The sequence below is a fragment of the Mchenga conophoros genome, linkage group LG15 (assembly GCF_057382185.1).
Source record: "Mchenga conophoros isolate Kocher_MC1m ecotype Shallow Benthic linkage group LG15, M_conophoros_male_GT1.1, whole genome shotgun sequence".
In the NCBI taxonomy this organism is placed as follows: domain Eukaryota; kingdom Metazoa; phylum Chordata; class Actinopteri; order Cichliformes; family Cichlidae; genus Mchenga; species Mchenga conophoros.
This window is the reverse complement of record NC_140540.1, coordinates 25,681,904-25,702,946: the sequence shown is the minus strand read 5'-3', so window position 1 is coordinate 25,702,946 and position 21,043 is coordinate 25,681,904. Positions and strand designations below refer to the sequence as shown.

The 21,043-nt window shown below is 43.4% G+C and overlaps 1 protein-coding gene across 1 annotated transcript; it reads left to right on the top strand.

Annotated features, from left to right (window-relative positions):
• The first annotated feature begins 7,910 nt into the window (after positions 1 to 7,910).
• hey2 (hes-related family bHLH transcription factor with YRPW motif 2) lies at positions 7,911 to 17,072 on the top strand. Its single transcript, XM_085247810.1, has 5 exons — positions 7,911 to 8,385; positions 10,351 to 10,429; positions 10,514 to 10,597; positions 11,998 to 12,079; positions 15,110 to 17,072. Exons 1-5 carry the CDS (start codon positions 8,300 to 8,302, stop codon positions 15,745 to 15,747), a joined length of 969 nt encoding a protein of 322 aa, XP_085103936.1. The 5' UTR covers positions 7,911 to 8,299; the 3' UTR covers positions 15,748 to 17,072.
• The last annotated feature ends 3,971 nt before the right edge of the window (positions 17,073 to 21,043 follow it).

Here is a 21,043-nt window from a genome sequence, read left to right as displayed (position 1 = left end):
GTGTGTCATTTTGCTGCATGTAGCAGAGTAACACAATGAAAAGCACAATTTAGCTAAATAAAAAAATGAAAGTCTCAAATTATATACCTATAAAAATATTTTATAATATTTTGTATTGCATATCAACAGTGACGGCTAGGCAGTGTGAGAGTTAGAAAATATGTGTTCAAATTCTGAAAACACTGAAATATGGAAATATTGCATAGTAACTGTTGAAGGAAAGAAACATTTATTTATTCTCATTGCAATTTACTGAAACAGACATTTAAATAAAACAAAATCATAATTATTCAGTTTTAGAAGTTTTATCAGAGCATTGAGTTTGTTTGCATTGTTGTAAACGTCTTTTCTTTGTTTCAGAGCTTAAATCCTAGTAAAAAGATTTTAACCCCGCGAAGCCTGAGCCGTCAAATAACTGCCAGAAAACTATAATTTTGTCTGGCAAATAAAAAAAATTACATTTAAATGTCGGTTTATATTTATAAAATACCTTTGAATTTAAATATGTTTTTGTACAATTTATTGCTTAAAATTGTATGCAAACATGCAAATATGCAGTTTATTCAAGGGAAAACACACACTGATGATGATGACTAAAAAAACCCCATTAAATTTGATGCACTTGGATTAATTACTGCTTTCTATCATTCTCACTTTTTAAAATGATGAGACATGAAAGTCCAGGTACGTGTTGGTAATATAGGAAGGTGTGTGTGTGTGTGTGTGTGTGTGTGTGTGTGTGTGTGTGTGTGTGTGTGTGTGTGTGTGTGTGTGTGTGTGTGTGTGTGTGTGATGGAGCTGCTGACAGGTATTTTCTCCAGCCTGGACTGTAACAACCTCACCTCTCACATATTTACTGCAGATTTTCCGGAGAGTTCCTGAGTGTGTGATGAGGTGTTTGGAGATTAGAGGCTTAAACTCCTTCAACACTCTTCCACCTTCATCTCTGCTGGGAACTTCTCATCTTCTCCTCTCAGTTCTCCTCCTCTGCTGATAAAGTGAAGGGTCTTCAAGGGTTCTTCGCTGAGCTGGGAGGTTATATTTACTGACTTATTCCAAGTGCATGCGCATATCTGACAAGGTATAAAAGTTCCAAAATGAACTACAAAAAAAATCCACAGGACTAAACTGGACTGTTACTACACTCGTGTTTCTGAGAGGAAGTCCAGTTCTGCTACAATTCCTGCTCATAGTGCATAGTGCTAATGATTGTTGTTGGGGGGTTTTTGAGCGTCTTAAGGCGACTGCTGTTGTGATTTGGCGCTGTGCTTCTCTCCTTCTGTTTCTGTTCTTGATGAGACAGCTTCTGCTTAACTTAGCTTTTCTTTTCTTAGAGGGGAGGTGGAGGAAAGGTCAGTGGTCAAGTGAGTGTTAAAATGACCCTAAGAGTCAATAACGGTCAGCGTTTACATCTCAGTCGCTCTTCAAACACTCTCTGTCATGTTTTAATACCACAATCTCTGCGAGACATTTAAACACAGCTGATTCACACACATACACACACGCACACACACACATCTGCATCGTGTCCCGATGAGAAACACAGGTCAGGTGACAGGAAGGAAGCGGGGTAGTGCTGCACCTGCAGGTTATTCGTACCGCACGGCTCCCAGAGGACGCGTCTGTGAGCTTCCTTCATCACAACAATGGAGCATTCTGTCCTCAGACAGCAGACATTCATACAGTCTGTGGGAGTGCATTAAAGCTGCTGATAAACACCCCTCAGCCCCACCTCCACCGGCATGCAGACGTCCTGTAAAGGTGTTAAGAACGCGCTTCAGTTTTTCGCTTTGAAAATAAAGAGCTCTCACATATAAAGTGGTCAGATGTCGTTTCTGCATCTACTCTTTGGTTTAAAGTTTCGCCATCGATGTGCTGATGTTTTAATATCTGGTACTGCTGGTGAGCATTTTCAATTAAATCTACTTCCTATCTGAGTGTCGGCAACACAGCACACGATCATCAGCAATACAAGACACATGTAGAGGTTTAAATAATTAAATAAATTGTAATTTTATTGTTGTTTTGGGGGAAAGCAGAACAAATGTGTCAGACTGTTTTAATGCAAGTACAGAATTCACATCTATCCATTTTTCTGAATGCTTATTCTACTCAGGGTCAAGGAGGCTGGCTGGAGGTTGGGTGCGCTCAGAACGGGTCACCAGTCTGTCCCCGGGCTAATTCACAGCAGGAATGTGAAATAATCCAACCACCGCAAAGAATAAAAACATGAATACGCCCTCTAAAGTGTCAGCATATTCATTCCACACCAAACAGAATGTGGTTGGTGCTGTATCGTGTTCTTTTACACATCGGCCATATGTATATGTATTTATAGAGAGTATTCAGGACTTGGAGAATTCAGGACTCGGAGGTGTTTCAAGAGATGGTATCTGGGCAGGATGTGTCTGGCTTGGCTTTGTCCAAACACCAAATCACAGGAAGCTGCTAATAAAAACATGTCAGGCATCAATCACTCAATGTGTGTATTCACAGAGAAGCTGATTTCCTTTTACCAGAAGAATCCACAGATCTGCTGTTTCAGAGAGCATCCTCAGACAGCAGGCAAGTTATTTACTGTGCACGTTCCACCACTGTCATGATGCTGTTTAAGATCTAAATATAAATACAATGCAATGCTAATCTCATGAATCCAAATTTCATAGACAATAGAACACAGAAACACGTCCACATCCAGACGTGCATTTCATGGAAGGCCTGCATATTTCAGCAGGAGGATGCTAAACCACAGACTGCATCTACTCCAGCAGCACGGCTTTGTAACAGAAGAGTCCGGGTGCTGAACTGATCTGCTTGCAGTCCAGACCTTTGACCAGCTGAGAACATCTGGAGCATCATGAAACCCACAACAGGACAAAGCAGTGGCAGGACTGCTGAGCAGCTAGAATCCTCCATCAGACCAGAACGGGGCAACGCTCCTCTGTTAAAGTTTACAGCTACTCTCCTCAGCTCACAGATGTAGACAGAAGAAGACGGGATGCTGTGCAGTGGCAACAAGGAGCTGCGCAGTTCCTACAGAACAGCGCATCAGCGTTCCAACTGGTTCCACGTTCAAATTCTGTCTGTGAACTGATGCAGACTCAGTGTCTAGGTGTGGTTGTGTATCATTGGTCTGTAGATTTTATATATGTGTACATGCTGCAGGTTTGTAAGGTCACCAGGAGGAAGGCTAACAGCAGTGATGAGCTGTTTTTGGTACTTTGTCTCCTGCGGATGAGACAGACGTGTGAGGATACCAAGAGTGTCTCTGTGCTGAAAGTGAAACTAAGGAAATCGGTGAACACTGCCCACTGCATCAGTCATCGTCTGAGCTTTTAACGTGTGTTTGATTTGTTTTTAGCTTCTTTGTCTTGATGAACTTTTCGAGCAGTTAGCATTCGATGTACACGGCTACATGCTGTTAGCTTTGTGGTGCGGATGGATGGATGGATGGATGAACAAAAGTCCCACAATCTCTGCAAATTCAACGACCCACATTCTACGTAAAGGGTCAGGCAGCAAAACTCAAGGATTTCTGTACCAGTCGTGGGAGTGCTCCAACGCCACCATCTTCATCTGGAGCTGATGAACATCGTCCCCATACTGCTCCGCATCCATTATAAGATTTGCACTAATGGACCCCAGCAGCAGAGGAAATGCCATGTAACTGTGGAAAACTCAGCTCTGCAAACAAAACGGTCCTGCTGTGGAGGAGACAAAGGAGAGCGACACAAAACTGAAAGAAAAAGGATCAAACTCCAGACAGCTGCAGATGCAACACCCTGAAAACAGGCAGAGAGGCTGAAAGGGTTTCTGCTGCATGATTTGCATGTCCATGGTGCTGCTTGGAGTCTCACAGGTCCTCCCAAAATTCAAAGGAGTTGTGAGGTGAAACAGCATGAGCTGAAACTGCACAGAGGACTCTGAAGCCTCTGCGGGAGCAGTTATCTGCTCAGACACGAGCCGTGCTCCATGTTGTTTCTGAGCACACTGCCTTACTATAAAAAGTGATGTGCCCGAAGCAGTGCTTAAAGCCTGAAGGAGTCTGAAACCATATAACGTCTGTGATTCAGCCCAAGGAAAAGATGTTTAACTAACTGTGTGAGGGTTCATTGAACAGTCTGTAAGGACACTGTAACATGATAAGCCTGATAAACATAAAAAAAGAAGACAGAAAAGAAAAAAACATCTTTTAATCACTTTAACAAGTTATTGCAATAAAAATTGAGTTTCTTCTTATTTTCTGGAAAAAAGATGACAATTATGGTGTGTGTGTGTGTGTGTGCGTGTGTGTGTGTGTGTAATGGACGTCCTGTGGGAACGAGGGGTCGAGTGGTGTGAGGTCCGAGGCGTCGTAACGACGGACGGGCGGCGAGCACCATTTAACTGAGAATAATACACCATTTCCTCCCATTCTCTCTCTCTCTCACACACACACAGTGTATAAACAGACACACACACACACCTCCCAGTCATGTTCCCTTGTTCCAAAAGGATTTCCGACTCATGGCCCAGCACTCTGGCTCAGCGCTCCCTGAGATATTACCCTCTACACACAGAGATATTCCTCCCTTGACACGCTGCGTTTCCTGCTATAGGATGGCCCTGCTTGTCCTCTGTGACCCCCGACACCAATAAACCTCTGATATCATCAACACACACAGAACCGGGAGTGCGTTGGCAGCAGCTTCTCTTGTAAAACAACTTTAACTGAAACTAACTGTGTTTAATTGACATCTGAGTTTCTGCTCATTTATTTTCGTTTGTTCGTTTGTTCCTTTGTTTTCCGTCTCAGCTCAGAAGCAGAGGTTTTCTGACTGACGCCGTGTGAGGCTGCATGAACTGAGCTGTGTTAGTTTGTCCCAGATGCAGTCCACAGCTGAACTCTGGGAAAGTTTCACCTGAGCTCCACAGCTGCAAGGCAACACCTTGGAGTGAGACTTTTCAGTCCAGCAGAAACCCAAGCTTCTGTTTCTGTCAGTGTTTGGTGCCACTCTAACTAATATAACAGTTATTGTACTTTGTTTATCTCCATGATGGGTGGATGGACAGTCAAATATTCCATTTCCTGTGTGCTGTCTCACACGTCATTCATGTGGGAGATGGAACTAAAACAGCAGCTTGAGCTAAAACTTCTGGACCATGCTCAGTGCCACAAAGTGACAAGAATGTGACGATGAAGCGCAAACTCAGCACAACCCCAAAGCTGGCACTTTATCTGAGCTCCTCTGTGAGCTTGGCTCTCAGCTTTGTGGTAATAAAGAAAGATTTTCCTATTATGGTACGGGTTTGTGTAGATACACTGTGGACTTCATATGAATAATGCTTAAGTGATGTAATGAGTGTAGCTCTTCTTAGAGCTTCACAGAGGTCTTCTTGGAGAAGTTCATCATCCCTCTGTGCTTACTGCAGCTCTGCACATCAGCCTCATTCTTGAAAACATGCAGCAACAAGTGAAATAATGCATTACTTTTTCTTTTTCTTTCTTAAAAGTACAGAGTAATGCGTATTACTTTAAGTCACAACTCCCAAGTTAGAGGGCGAATACGAGCCTCATAAAATGAGTCAGAGTTGTTCCAAACTTTAGCTTTACCAAATTCAAAACAACAGAAATGAAGCACAACAACAGCAAAAATCATAACTACGGTTTCACCGGGCGGCCTCATCAGCGGTGCAATGAGAGAGACCTGCAGGATGGATATATGAAGGACCATCACAATCCTAAAGTATTTTATTTTGAAAGTTGATGGGTTTAGTTCACCTCCTCTCCTGTAAGTCTTTTGTCCCTTAGACTTGACCTTCCAGGAGAGCGAAACCTGAGGACAGCTGACTGCTTCATTTTTGAAGTGATGAAATAAAAATTCTGATGTTCTCGGAATGTGTACGGACTATTTGACTCCAGCTAAATTAAAGTTGTTACTCGACTGGTAATTTGTTAGAAGTGCAGTACTGTCATTTCATGACTTCGTGCAGGCACGCATAAAGTAAGCAGACCTTTTAAGATTCAAAAATGTAATTACTGATTTTTAAACTGAGTCAGGATTCATCACTCATGTCTTGGATAACACCTGGAGTTCTTGCTGTCTTCATTAACTGACCCGCAGCAGAGGTTTCCACCCCGCAGGAAAAATCTGAGATTTCATTGCATTTCAGATTTGAGCTTTAATGAAAGCCTTGCTGTGTAGATGTGTAGACAGACTCACTGTTACAGTAATTACCCGGACAGAAAGAGGAGGAGCTCAGCCAATGAGAGGGTGCTGACAAGCCCACTTGAAGCTATCAGAACGAACGGAGAAACGGTGGAGGGGGGGTCCTGTGTGAGTCTGTGTGCTCGTATCTGCATCAATGTGAGGACCAGTTTGGTTTTAGTTAGTCCTCGCAGTGAGACCAGTCTGTGTATCAGTGTGTGTATCAGTGTGTGTGTTGGTACAGTATAATTCCTGCATTAAATCCTTGTTGCACCGCTAACAGATTAGCAGGTGTGAAAAGACAGATGCTTCTGTGTGTGTGTGTGTGTGTGTGTGTGTGTGTGTGTGTGTGTGTGTGTGTGTGTGTGTGTGTGTGTGTGTGTGTGTGATATTCCCACAGCTCCTGGCTGTGTTCACTGAAACCCAATCATCGTGTGAGAGAGACCAGACACACACACACACACACACACACACTAGCCTTTTTCTGACATGTCATACGTAATGTTTCTGGCTAAAGCATCTTTCCGGCATGGCAGCAAAGGATTGGTGGATGCAGGTCCAGTGGGTCAGAGCCTCATTTTAAAGTGAAGATTGAATCTGGTGTAAAAATCAATAAATGGTAAATGGCCTGCATTTGTATAGCGCTTTTCTAGTCCCTAAGGACCCCAAAGCGCTTCACACTACATTCAGTCATTCACCCATTCACACACGCATTCACACACTGGCGATGGCAAGCTACATTGTAGCCACAGCTGCCCTGGGGCGCAAAAGCAAAGTAACATCACATACACAAAACGCAGTTCAGACTCACAGACAAGAACTTGAAGTAACGATTTGGTGAGTGACTTCTCTCGGTCAGGACGTTTGGCCCTCTCTGCTTCATGTCCGTCAGCTGACTGTGGGTGTTTCGTGCTCATCTCTCCTAGCATTTATGTCAAGCTGAGGTCCAACATCTTACTGTGTCTTGAGATACAACTCACCCCTCTTTACTGCACGATGGTAACCGCTGATGTCTGTGCATCAGTCTCTTTCATCCTGCACAAATCCGGCCAACGCTTCCAAGTTCGTGTCGTTTTTCCTACTGACCACATTCAGCTTCCTGACCAACGTCCTTCTAGGATGGAGTGTTAGAGTTAAATGGAGTGTTAAAGAAAATGTTATTATTGTTTTGAGGGAAAAAAAAGATATTTGGACCAAAATATTTGATGTATCTCTAATTCCATCACACCACAGAGACCAACGCTCAAGCTGCAGGTTTTCACTGTTAAGACGTGCCTGAGGACGCTTGGTCACCACCTTCACTGACCTCCTGCCTCCAGTGGGCTGAAGCTGAATGTACCCAAAACCTTCATGATGCCATTTCAGCCTTCTGCTCTATCAGCCTCTTGCTAAAGTGCTCTGAGCAGTCAGTAAGACGAGAAAAGTACTTTATAAACTTTTTTAAAAGTATTTTATACTATGGAATAAAGCATCAGTGGGGTGAGCTGCTGGAAATAAAAGGACCTCAGAGCTTCAGAGGACCTCAGGTTTGCGGTGCAGCAGTCACTCTCAGACCTGCTGCCTGATATAATCGTTGTTTTCTGATGGCCTCGTTCCCATACATGCACGCATGCGCACGCTCGTGTACGTGCGTACTGCCTCCGAACCAGACGCACCTCACAGTGTGTGTGTGTGTGTGTGTGTGTGTGTGTGTGTGTGTGTGATTCCCAGGCTTCGTGGGAAAGCTCCAGCGGCAGAGGAGGAGGAGGAGAAGCAGGAGAAGGAGGAGAAGGACTCACCGGTCAACAGTCCAGTCTGCAGCCGACATCCAGGCCACCTGTCCCGGACTTCTGGCCGGACACGCACCGCTGAGAGAAACCGGAACCCTGTGAAACTAACGTGACTTTTATTTGGAGAAAACGTTTTTTGTCTCAGGAACCTGACCCCGTGGATTAACCGCACACGCTCTTAGGGCACATTAACACCAGATCATCAGGACCCACCGGGTTTCGATCATTCATTCACTCCGGTCTGATCTCCGGTCAGCAAATTCGCAGGAATAAAAGAAGTCTTTGAAACCTTCGCGTCTCCTCCCGGGACAGACGGCCACATTTCCCCGCCAACAACGCGCTATGAAGCGGCCGTGCGAGGACAGCAGCTCCGCGGAGAGCGAGGTAGAGGAGACCATCGATGTGGGCAGCGAGAACATTTATCCGGGGTGAGATTTCACACACGTTTCTCTTTTTCTTATGACAGAAATGAAAACATCGCAGTTCGTTTAGCTTATGTCTTTATATTTCACATCGTTTCAACCTAAATGTTGACGCTCACGGAGCTCTTTATTACTGATGTGTCTAAACAAACATTAATCGCCCTAAAAATAAATGTGAGGAATTTTAGCGGTTCATAAAATGTCACAAAAGATTATTGGCAAACCTTTCATTTCTAATCAGATTTTCCAGTGAATGAGACAAAAAAGGAACATAAATAAGACATGTAAATACAGGGACTTTGTGCTTCAAAAATGAGTCAAACAAAAACGTTTGCTAATTCAGCAGATCTCCTAAAAACCGAGATGAGCACAAGCTTTTAATTATTCCTGAAAGAAAAGGCAAAGGAGAATAAACATGATGAAAACTGCGCTCGTTTTTACCGAGTGACGTCACTGAACCTTAAAATCCGCTCAAAGCTGGAAAAAGTTCAAAACAATAAAATTTTACTTTCAGCTAATTTTCCCTCCAAATTACTTTTCATGGTTTGTTTGTTTTGGTTTTGTTCAGTTTTGTATTTCTGAATTTAAAAGTGAATTTAAAGGGCTCGGTTTATTCCACATGTTCTACTATTTATATTTTACTTTATTCCTGCACAGCTGGAGTGGAGCACCCACAATTTCGTTGTACATGTATAATGGAAATAACGGGCTATTCTATTCTATTCTATTCTATTCTATTCTATTCTATGTTCACTGTTGGTGAAATGCTCTTCAGTAAAAATAAAGGTACTGCAGATTCTAAATACACCCTTATAAATACCTTTAAAGTGAACTGGTGCAGTCAAATGCATGCATTTAATAGAAATCCATCAGCGTGTAATCAGCTGCTTTTATCTGCTTTTAATACGATCAGTTTAGTTGAGCGGTTCCCAAGTTAAGGGTTACTCCCCATTCAAAGGATCGCCTGATAAACCTTCGGTGTCAGAAGAAGATGAGAGGAAAGGAAATCAAAACCAGCTTCGTCTCTCCGAAATCTTGTGTAGTAATTTGCAGAGTTTAAAGGAGCTGCTTTTTCACCGGAACAGTTCAAAGACCACTGTATAAAGAAATCACGGCATACATTTTATTAAATGTGTTACAAAATTGTTACAAGACTATTTCTGTAAAACTGAACAATCTTTGTCGTTATCTAAATTTAATTGTCGCAGTATTAATATCTTAAAGGTGGTGAAACGAACAAAGCATGAAATGGAAACAGTGAAGTTAAATACGTCAGACTTACACTCTAGTAAATGTCTTCTGTAAGAAGTATGCGGTGCTCGTTTATTATATGTTAATATAAAATTGGGCAGTTTAGTCTAATAAAATCTACTATATTTTATCCAAGCATGCAGTGTTATTAATATTCTACACTAAGTGGGGTGATCTGCAGAGGAGTGAGTGGATGATGGGTTAGAGATAAGAAATGAAGACAAACACATGATGAAATATAAATAAATATAAAAAATCTGTCACACAGATTTTTGCAGCGTTTACTCTTCTCTCTCTAACCTTCATCTCTCATAAATAAGCAGAGGAATAAACTTTGCAGTCCCGGTGTTCACATGTTTATGTCGACACAGCGGCGCTCAAACTCTGGGGCGGGTCCCCCTGGTGGGGCACAAAGACACTGCAGGGATCTTTGCGCACCACCAGGAAAATTATGCAGAGAGACTGAGGTGATAATTTATGTGTGTGTGTGTGTGTGTGTGTGTGTGTGTGTGTGTGTGTGTGTGTGTGTGTGTGTGTGTGTGTGTGAGAGAGGGGGGGGTCACTGATGATTTCCTGACATTATTTTAATAAAATCGAACTTTTTATTTTTAGTTATTCATAAAAAATTTCTTGTGTGCATCATGGGCTTCTTTTCTTCTTCTGAGCATGCCTGAAAAGGTCTGAGAAAACCAAATTCCACAGTTCGTTTATTTTCCACAGACACATGAAAGAATCTTTGGTAAGATGTGGCTCTCCAACCACGACGACGCAAGTGATGGCGAGGAAGAAACGCAGAGGGGTAAGGTCACTGTTTCTGTCAGCGGATGTGTACTGGAGTATCCAACGGTGATGATTTCAACTGATTTTAATATTTTTTCTTAAGATTATCGAGAAGAGACGCAGAGACAGAATCAATAACAGCCTGTCGGAGTTACGGAGACTTGTCCCAACAGCGTTTGAGAAACAGGTACCGACCGACAGTCTCCTGTTTACCTGCTGCGTGCTCAGTGGGTGTGTCTCAATTCAGGGGCTGTATAAACCAAATAAAAACCAAAAAAAATCCAAACAATAACATTTTTAAGTTATCTAAGTGACTTATATATCATGTTTAACCTGAGTAGTGAAAGACCACGCGGGGTCTGAAAACGATGTGCCGGGAGTTTGCTGTTCTTGCCGGGCTCTAGTGAGCCTTCATCACCCAGTCAGCTATCAAGTTGGCGGGTAACAGACTTCTCCGAAAACGACAGAGCACTTTTGGCGATATGTGATGTCTTGATAAACCGAGCAGATATTTGAAGTTTACACACCTACTTTCTCGCCTGAAAATATGTTAAAACTTTATATTGTGACCCAGAAAGAGCAATATTTCAAACTCTTTAGCTGCGCTCCTCCACCATTGCCACATTTGACAAGAATTTTATATCATTATGAAAATACTAGTATTGAAAAGAGTAATAAGAGTAATATTACAACTAAGTAGCTGCCGCCATTGTTGGAAACTGGAAATGGCTGGGCCACACTATGAATTCTGGGATAGGTTGGGCCACTAAGGATACATCGACCCATCTTTCAAATTCGGGGAAATGAAGGACGCATTTGTCAGCCTAATTTGGAGCAGCCTTCTAATAGGGACATCCTTTGTCACGTCACTTTGACGTAATCAGCCTTCAAATGCGGCCTCCAAAGGATGCAGTCCCTGAATTGAGACACAGCCACGTGTCTGTGCAGCGCTTCCACTCCACTCCAAAACACATTTGAGTGTCATCTGCAAAGAAATGTTTTCTTATATGGGAAATTTCAAGATTTGACCTTAGAAGTAGCAGACAGATGGATTAATAAATCATGAGGTCTAAAACTAAACACTAGACAGGTGAAGTAGGCAGTGAGGAGTTTCACGTACATGCGAGAAGAAACCTGAAATAATCAGCGTAGTTGTCTTGAAAACATTTATCGCAGCGTGCATGTGGGCTTGTTTACAAATTGTTGCTCAGTGCATTAAACTATCGCAGTCTTAATGGATTTTACAAAAACACAGATATAATCTACAGCAGTTTGTATTTTTAGATTACTAAGCATTAATCACTTGGATGTTACGCTCCAAGTGGAAGATTTTACAGATGATGCATTACATGAGTTTTCTTTGCTTAGCAGTTACATTTTAATCGGACTTTTGATCAGAAGCTTTTGTGCATGGACAGCTGCAATAAACTCACTCCAAGTGTGCTGCAAACATGGTTTTTATTTCATGTAAAACTTCAGTACTTGGTGAAAGTGGATCAACCCGCAGGCCTGGTTTGGATTCACCCTCAAAAGAGGATGTTTTACTGGAATCGGTGTGAACTGTTATCTGTCGTCCCTCTCTGTCAGAGTTCAGCTAAACTGGAGAAGGCAGAAATCCTCCAGATGACTGTGGATCACCTGAAGATGCTGCAGGCCACAGGAGGAAAAGGTACCCACATTACTCCATACTACCACAATATGATTTTCTACGCTATGGTAACAACAGCTGATTGGTAGCTAGGCCATGACTGATCAGGGTTTGGATTTTGTTCTGCTGACCTCGCATAAAAACAGAGTTTGGGTATGTACTGGGAGGTCGTCAGTGTGGAAGTGATGCACAGTCAGGTTTTGGAATATTCTAAGTTAAGTAGGCAGAAAGTGACTGAATGTACGTCAGTGTGATGTCCTCTGAAGTGATACAAACAGGACTGTGTGTGTGTGTGTGTGTGTGTGTGTGTGTGTTATTGAGAGAGAGAGAGAGAGAGAGAGAGAGGGCGGTGGTGAGTCCATGGGAAAACGCTGCAGGGATAAAAGTAGTACTTGACCCTGAGCAGCGCTGTTTGCTTTCATAAAGCGGATTGGTGGAGGTGGGGGGCGGGCAGTGTTGGCTGCGTTCACAGGCGGTCTGTGCAGCATTTGTTTGGGTTTACAGCAGCAGAGACGGAGCTGAGAGTACGTCTGGCTCTCACAAACTGAAATCTTAGTGCAAACGTTTCTCTGGAAGTGTTTGGGAAGCAATGACGGCCGTTTGTCACGCACAGTGAAGCTGAGCGTCACTTGAAAGTGTTGAATATTGTCACTCCACAGGCTTACATCACTTCCGATCTTCACTCCACTGCAGACCTTTTCAGTAATGAGATGCGTCACAAAAAGAACGTGTCGGGTTTCTGGGATTCAGACTCAGGCCACTTTTGTTTTAATGCTCCTCAGAGCTTCAGACAAACATAAATGAACCAAGCCACAGTAAACGCAAAACTTATGCACAGTACTTTTTATGTTACATCTGAAGGGATCATGCCTGCCTCCATGGTCAACATTTTTTTAAAGAAATTTAGGCATCTCTGCTGTACTGCATGCTTAAAAGTGTGCAGCGCTGATTTTGGAAAGTGCCTGCAGCCAGTTACCTTCCAGTCCGCTCCTGAAGAAAAGCCAAGGTAAATAGAAGATGAGACTTATTTTCCTGAATTACTGCAAAAACAAAGAAACAAAATACAGCTCAGGCATAAAGACGTCTACAAATAAATCAATAAATAAGAAAGAATGAGGCGGAAAAGTCAAACAAAAAGAGGGAGCATGGCAGGGAATACAGGGGAAGGACTATTTATACACACTAGCCTGAACATCCAGCAGCAGTGCAACAAGACAAAAGTAAAAGCAGTCACACACACACACGGGAGCAAAGGTAACACAAGACATGAACAAGAAATAACCAAAGGAAACTGAAACAGACACAAGAAGACCCGCAGTGAACACAGAGACAGTGACAGAAAAACAGGACTGACAACCTTAACATCATCATTAGACGCCAAAGAGAATGGAAACAGAGGACCGAGACAGAGAAGAACACGAAAGCTCAGATTATTGGTTAATCCAGAGCACAGGTGTTGAACTCCAGGCCTCAAGGGCTGGTGTCCTGCAGGTTTTAGACACGTCCAGCTGATTTAAATGGCTAAATTACCTCCTCAACATGTCTTGAAGTTCTCCAAAGGCCTGGTAATGAACTAATCATTTGATTCAGGTGTGTTGACCCAGGGTGAGATCTAAAACCTGCAGGACACCAGCCCTCGAGGCCTGGAGTTTGACACCCCAGATCCAGAGGTTCCCAAAGAGGGACAAACAGTATCCCACATTGTGGAATTTTAGTTCACAAACACTTCTTATAATGACTAACTACTCCTGTCATTTTGGAGATGTCAGCTCTTTAAACAGTAAAGTTACAGTGGGATACAAATAATATTAGGGTGATCCTGCCACGATTTGTTCCCCCGGTTCAAATCACAGACAAACAGTATCCCACAGCTGTTTATGTTTTTGCACAGAGAGGCATTTTAAAAAAAAATGTATTGATAGCGATGTTTAATATTATTACACAGGAAAAAAAACAACTACACATAAAATAATTACACCATGACGCCTCTGCCTCTCTAAATAGAGGGACAGTAACTGCGTGTGTATATGTAAGCGTGTAAAAATTGCAGATAGTCAGAGTAACAGTAACAGTATTTTATCTCTATCCACCATTGTAGAAATTCGTCTCATGTAAACAATAACGTGGCGCACAGCGTGACGTGAAAACGGGCACATACCTTTGACGTTGCGTGACGAACTCCGTATTCCTGGTCCACAGTTAAACGCAAAAATCTCCAACCTGACAGGAGTTTTAAAAAAGTCTCAGTTTTCGGTGATTCGAAACGCTGTTTACGTGTGGACGAAAGGGCCAAACGCATAGAAACGGCTGCGTTTTCAAAAATACCTGTGTAGGTGTGGACGAGGCGTAAAAGAGTCAGTAGTTTATTTTATTGCTACCTGTAATTTCTTGCAGTTTACTTTTATTTGTTTAATTGTTTACTAAATGTTTGAGGTATGAAATGAACCGCACGGGATTTTGAAAACAAAATATGTCTGTTGTGGTTGGAGGTTGTGATTGTGCGGGGGGACTTTTATTTCAAATGTCTATGAAATAAAAGTCTGCTCAATGAAGACATGAGCAGACTTTTATTTCATAGACATTTTAATGTGTAACTGATGTCAGCACTGCTCTGTGTGTCCCAACATGACACACAGGCACAGTGTTTGCATCACCTGCTCAGGTGATCGACTCTTCTTTGTTGTCTTCTACTCTTTTAAAAAAAATTATTATTCTAATTTTACTGGCCAATTAACAAACCAGTTTACAGGTGCACTACTGCTACATTGCATAGATCCCAGCATGGTGCATAAATAGGAGACTGATCAGACACTGAACCCTGAACCTTCAGCTTCACCTGTGCTCACCTGTCCTCCCACAGCTGAGCTTAAACCAACACCCCGTCACCCCAAAGTGACTGAGGGAAACCTGTTTAGTGTTTCTGGTGACGTTTGTGTTTCTGGTGGAGTTTGTAATGACTGGCTGCCCTCATAATTTTTCAATTTGATTTAGAATCTGATTTTAAGCCCCACCTCCCTCCATGATGTTAACCCCACCCTTTTCTGCCTGCAGGTTATTTCGACGCCCACGCTCTCGCCCTGGACTTCCTGTCTCTGGGCTTCAGGGAGTGCGTGACTGAGGTTTCCCGCTACCTGAGCGCTGTGGAGGGGCTCGACTCCGGCGACCCACTGCGCTCCCGTCTTCTCTCCCACCTTGCCTCCTGTGCCTCCCAGCGTGACGCCGCCGCCCTTACAACTGCCTCCCATTCGTCACACCACCCCCAGCAGCCCCACCCCCTGCCTCACCCGTTCCACCACCCGCACCATTGGGCGGCTGCTTTGGCCGCCTTTCGTCCTTTGCCCTACAGACTTAGCGGGCTGGTTTCTCCAGACGTTGGAGGGGGCGGAGGCTCCCAGCGCGGTGTTGTCTCCTCCTCCTTTTCTTCCCATGCAGACTCCACCTCCTCCTCGCCTTCTTCCTCCTCTTCCTCATCCCTCTTGCTCCCCTGCACCCCCACCCCTCTCTCCGCCTCCCTGCTTTCCCTCTCAGCGTCGTTTCCCATCGCCCTCCACGGAGGCATTCCCATCCTCCCTCACTCCTCCTTCACCTCCTCTGCTGCCAGTCCCCCCGTCTCCTCTTCCTCGCAGACTCCACACAGCAGCAGCGGTAAACCCTACAGGCCGTGGGGAACCGAGGTCGGAGCTTTCTGACTGTGTGCTGCTCACTAACCTCTGCTGACAGTTTAACAGCCTGGAAATGTTTGAGCTCCACGGCTGGTGTTAGCATCTCGTTATTAACTTCTTGGGGATGTTTGTGACTGACTTCCACCTGCTGCTTTCACACACTGGCTCGATTCAGAACAGGAACGTGTGGTTTGTCTCCTCTGAGCATAGTTTTCATGTTTCAGCTGCTTCAAACTCACAAAAACTTTGTTGTTTAACCGAGATAAGTCAGGTTAAATATTGTTTATTACTAATTTACCTCAACCCCACATATACAATGCTACTTGCCCAAATGCTCACTAAAAGGTGAGATGTGAATGAGTCTGCCACTGAAAATAGGTCCCAACAGATGCCCAGTTTCCTCCTGTTTGTTAAAAACTAGCTTATTGTTCCAGTTTTTAAAACTGAGAAGCTACCGACAAGACGCCAGGTAATGCTGCTTATCACATCCCATTGCACCACCACACACCAGGTGTTTTTTCACTTTGATGCACCTGCTGTGCGGTCCACATCAGGGGGCAGCAGGGCCGGGGTAGGCACTGGTCTCATGTGTCAGGTTTAACAGCCAGCAGGCTGTGGTTGGTGTTTCTACTTCTGCTTCCTGTATTTAAAATACAGCCCTTCACAGCAGAAACCCTGTACGCTGAAAAACGGCTGTCAGCGTGAGGGACACATAACCAAGCCGCACCACCAGCTTACTGTGCACCCAGCCGGGACGCTTGAGTTTGACTCTTTGACTCTCTCAGCTGCAGTTTGATGGTGTTAAAGAAATCTGTCCACACAGGTATGAAGCTCCATCTACAGGTGATTAACCACAGACTCCAGCACACCAGCGTCTTTTAAAGCAAACCTGACACAAACTCACGTTCACGTTTAACCTGACTAACACAAACAGACTTCTGTCGTATTTGATCGTTTTGATGGAGAATCTATGAAGTGACAGAAAAGTGTTCCCCAGCAGACTTCAGAAAGCTCAATATTAAATAAATAATATTGCTATTTGATTATATGAAATCTTCTTTAAAGGTTAAAGGTGAACTGTCACTGAACCTTGTGTGCCTTGTACAAATAAAGACGACTAAACAGATTGCTGCTGTAGTGAAAGCTCGAGTCGTGACGTCTTTTTCTTATTTTACTTATTTATTTTTTTTATATCTATAATTAAATTGTGAACCAGGCTCTTTACCTGTTGCTCTACTGCAACCCGAAACAGCAGCTCTGCCGCTGTTTTTGACTCTGACGTGTCAGGCAGCGTTGAAGTCTGTAAAATGATTTTTCTGCTTCATAAAAGGTGTTTTTTTGTGTACTGACAAGCGTCTCCGATATTTTTCCACCATCATGTGTGTTAATATGGTGGACAGAATATTCAGAAATGTGTTTGCAGTAAAGAGTTTATGACTATTTTTTAACAAAAAAATAAGAAACAACTCTCAGCAGTTACTGAGGGTTAGTGTTCAGAGAGAGATCTCAGGTAAGGCATGAGATCTCTCACAATGTAAATGCCACCTCATAACGTCATAATTACCACAGTAATGAGGTGGCAATTACATGCATGTTTCATCATTGTGTTTCACTGAACCATAAAGAGACTTACTGACAATAAAAAGACCAGACAAAATTAAAAACGATCACAAAATGTAAAAAAGTAACAGAAAAATGTCCTTAAATAGACACAATGACAAACACGTAAGCTACCATGAGAGAAATAATATCCTTAGTTATTTGACAGAAAAAGGCACAAAGACAAAAGAAAATGACCACAAAAAGACACAATGACTATAAAATGACCAGAAAGTAGCAAAAACAATACAAAAAGACGCTTTAAAAATTCCAGAAACAAATCAAAAAAATTGGCCATAAAGGGCAAAGTACAAAGAGACAGAGCTGCAAATATACACCAGAAAAACAGCAAAATGACAGAAAAATGCAACGACAAAAACAACACTTCTACCAGGAGTCACAAAATGATGGTAACCAAAAACAAAGAGAAAATTACTCCTTTCACAACATGAGATGAAAAAGTTCAGAGAAACCAGAAAGACACGAGGAAAGGACCGTAACAAAACAATCCTGAGACAAAGTGACATGAATACAAAGACGCACAAAAATGAGACAGACTATCTTGCAGAGACAACACTACAGTGAGGGGGGAGGAGCTTTTACATGTGTGAGACCAGGTGAGCTGACTTCACCTATTCAGTCAGGTCACGTGATCTTCCTCAGGGCTGGACAAAACAGCAGGTCGTCCACCACAAGGCAAACGTTTTTACCTCAGTATGATGGCATGTGTGACCAACCACACTGTACACACATGCACGCACACACACACACACACTTGTCTTTGCCTTCGTCTTGTGGCTCAATCGCCGTTACAGCCGGTAAATCCTCCCAGAGCACAAAACAGTGTCACTTCCAGCTCAGTGGAGGATTAAAGGCCGACAGCCCTGGGAACGACGCTGCGGGCCGTAAATCTGCTCCGGTCAGCCGACATGGTTCTCACGCTGCGACGCGGCTTTGAATCAAGCGGCAGTAAATTAGGTGACATGATTCATGCTTTATATCCTCACAGAGGGAGAGGACGGATTACAGCGAGGAGGACGTGAGCTGGGCACTGTAGTGAGTACTTACAAACTGATGACACATTTTCATCTCTTAAATTCATCAGATTCCATTTACTGCTCGGCTGTTTGACTTCAGTTAAAAGTGCAAATACCACACAATAAAAATACTCCATTACAAGTAAAAGTACTGATAACTGTATAAAATACACAGTGACAGTTTCGGAAGTCTCAAGCTGAACATGGTCTCCGTCTACCATCTTTAAACCCTCCCTCAGATCAGAGCTGAGACCTGTTTGCTGACGCAGGAGTCGCCCTCTGCTGGCCAAGACAAAGAACACAGGTTTAAGGTGCTTCAGCCTTATTTTTCAGAGCAGGAAATCTTCCATCTTTTATATACAGACAGTGTGTGCTGCAAACATAATTCTGAAAACTGAATTTGTGCAAAAACAAGTAATTTGATCAGAAATAAATACAGTAAGCAGGATGTCTATGTGCGTGCAGCTCTGTGCACTCATACAGATGTCTGACATGAAAAAACACAGCTTAATATATGTATATCACTCTTACTACATACCATTTCAAATAAATGTCATGAAGTAAAAAGTATGACAGTTACACCCAACATATAGTGGAATTCAAGTAGAAAGCAGCATGACATAGAAACACTCAAAGTCAAGTGAGTTTATTTCTATGGCACATTTAAAAACAGCTGTTCAGCGAAGTGCTGCACATCTGGAATAATGAAAAAAACAGCACAAACAGTGAGCAGGTTTGACCATCTGTGCTTTTATCCATTTAAAGCGTAAATGTGCCACATTACTTTATTATATCCTTTACTGTTAACATGACATAACGTTCATAACGTACAGTCCTCCTCTGTTTCAGTGATGCGACTCTAAGACGACATGAGGGAGAACGTGTTGTTTGGACTTAAGATCTCGATCCTGAACAAAGGCCAGACCCTTCCTTCTACCTGCGACAGCAGAAACAGACTGTCATCAGTGAAGTTCAAGGATAGAAGCTGACTTCCATCCACTCCTTGCAAAGTACAGGCCTCAACTCAAACAGGCGACCTGACCAGCTGTGTCTGTGCGCCCCCTGCTGGTACAGATGTGTCAGCAGCAGAGCGCAGACGAGGTTCTTCAAGACTGAGGAAGATTTTTTTACTTTTTCAAACTTCACAATGTTTAATCTAATCACCAGTCACAGAGGCTCAAAAGCTTTTTCAGTTTTAAAAAAATCAGTTAATGAAAGGCCACCTGCAGGACAGGTAGGGGCTGATTGATGAACAGTGGAGTTTGGCTTCACTATGGTGGTGTTTTGAGGCTGGACCGCTGACTGAAAAACTCACCTGTCTCTGGTTTCTTGACAAACCTCACTCCTTGCTCTTCAAATAACTTGCAGGCAGCGTAAACATCAGGAACAGCAATGCCGATGTGACCTGCGTGGAAGCGGGACAGCAGTGACAACCACAACAAGTCAAGCATTGAGAAGCAAACGAAACGGTCTGAACGTTGAACAAACAAGTTCTCACCAAATCCTCACGGCTCATTGTTCCCGTTGTGGTACGACAGATCTGCATCAGACTCCGTGCCCCAGTTACTGACAGGTGGAGGAATATTATTTATTATAAATAATACTCATATCGAGTTTAACTGTTGAACTGGTTGTTTCCATACGTACTGCGTGAGCTCCAGGGTGGCTCTGCGGGAAAATGTCCACACTGTCCTCTCCTTGACATCTGCCGGGGTGTCCGCCTTGTCCTCGTAACCCAGGGAGTAGAAGGTGAAGGCAGAGCAGCACGGGAGAAGTTTGGGATCAGACTGAGGAATTACATCATTCCCAGGATTCGAGTGTAGAAGTCCAGTGAGCGAGCCGGATCTTTGACCCTCAGCATCGTCTGCTGCAGCATGTAGTCCTGCAGAGAGCAGGTGGGGGAGACCAAAGCAGAGCTGAAAGAAGGGTAAACACTGGACTCCTCTGTGCCTGTGCACTTCAAAATAAGAGCAGGAAACACAAACCAGAATCCACATGAAATTTGTCATTTCGTGTCATCCAGACGTCGTTTTATGTCACTTTGTATCACTTTTGTGTGTTTCAGTGTAACACATAGGAGGACACGGAAAATGAACTTTAACATGAATGCAGTGAGATTCAGGATAACACGACGGGCGAGTCAGGAGCAGCGCCCTGACTCGCTCTGACCAATTCAGTTCAATTCAATTTTTATTTAGCAGCGCCAAATCACAACAACAGTCAACTTATATTGTAAGGTAGACCCATACATATGAGAAAAACCCAACAATGTCCCACTATGAACAAGCACTTTGGCGACAGTGGGAAGGAAAAACTCCCTTTGAACAGGAAGAAACCTCCCACAGTACCAGGCTCGGGGAGTGGTGGCCGGTTGGGGAGAGTCACACACAGTGACTGGCTTACAGCTCCCAGAACAGGCTGTGAATGTGCTGTGGCATCAGTCTGTAAGTCTGTGTACTCAGGTACATTCCACAGGTGCTGGTTGGGGATGGGCAGGACGCCTTCAGTCTGATGGTGGAACGATAACAACATTTTCACATAAAACTGCAGCTTCACATAAAGCCCTTAAGATAATTTGCAATTATGGCTTTTATACTCATTATTTTAACAAACCTCTCAACTTTACCTGAGTTTCAGGTGTTTAGCCTGCCTGTGAGTGTTGCTGTGGTCTCCTGCATGTTTACACA

Bases quoted from the DNA above. Each gene is read 5' to 3' on its own strand.
- hey2 (XM_085247810.1), top strand. From the start codon at position 8,300: ATGAAGCGGCCGTGCGAGGACAGCAGCTCCGCGGAGAGCGAGGTAGAG. The intron at 10,430-10,513 runs GTAAGGTCACTG...TTTTTTCTTAAG, and splicing joins CGAGGAAGAAACGCAGAGGG to ATTATCGAGAAGAGACGCAG. The intron at 10,598-11,997 runs GTACCGACCGAC...CCTCTCTGTCAG, and splicing joins CAACAGCGTTTGAGAAACAG to AGTTCAGCTAAACTGGAGAA.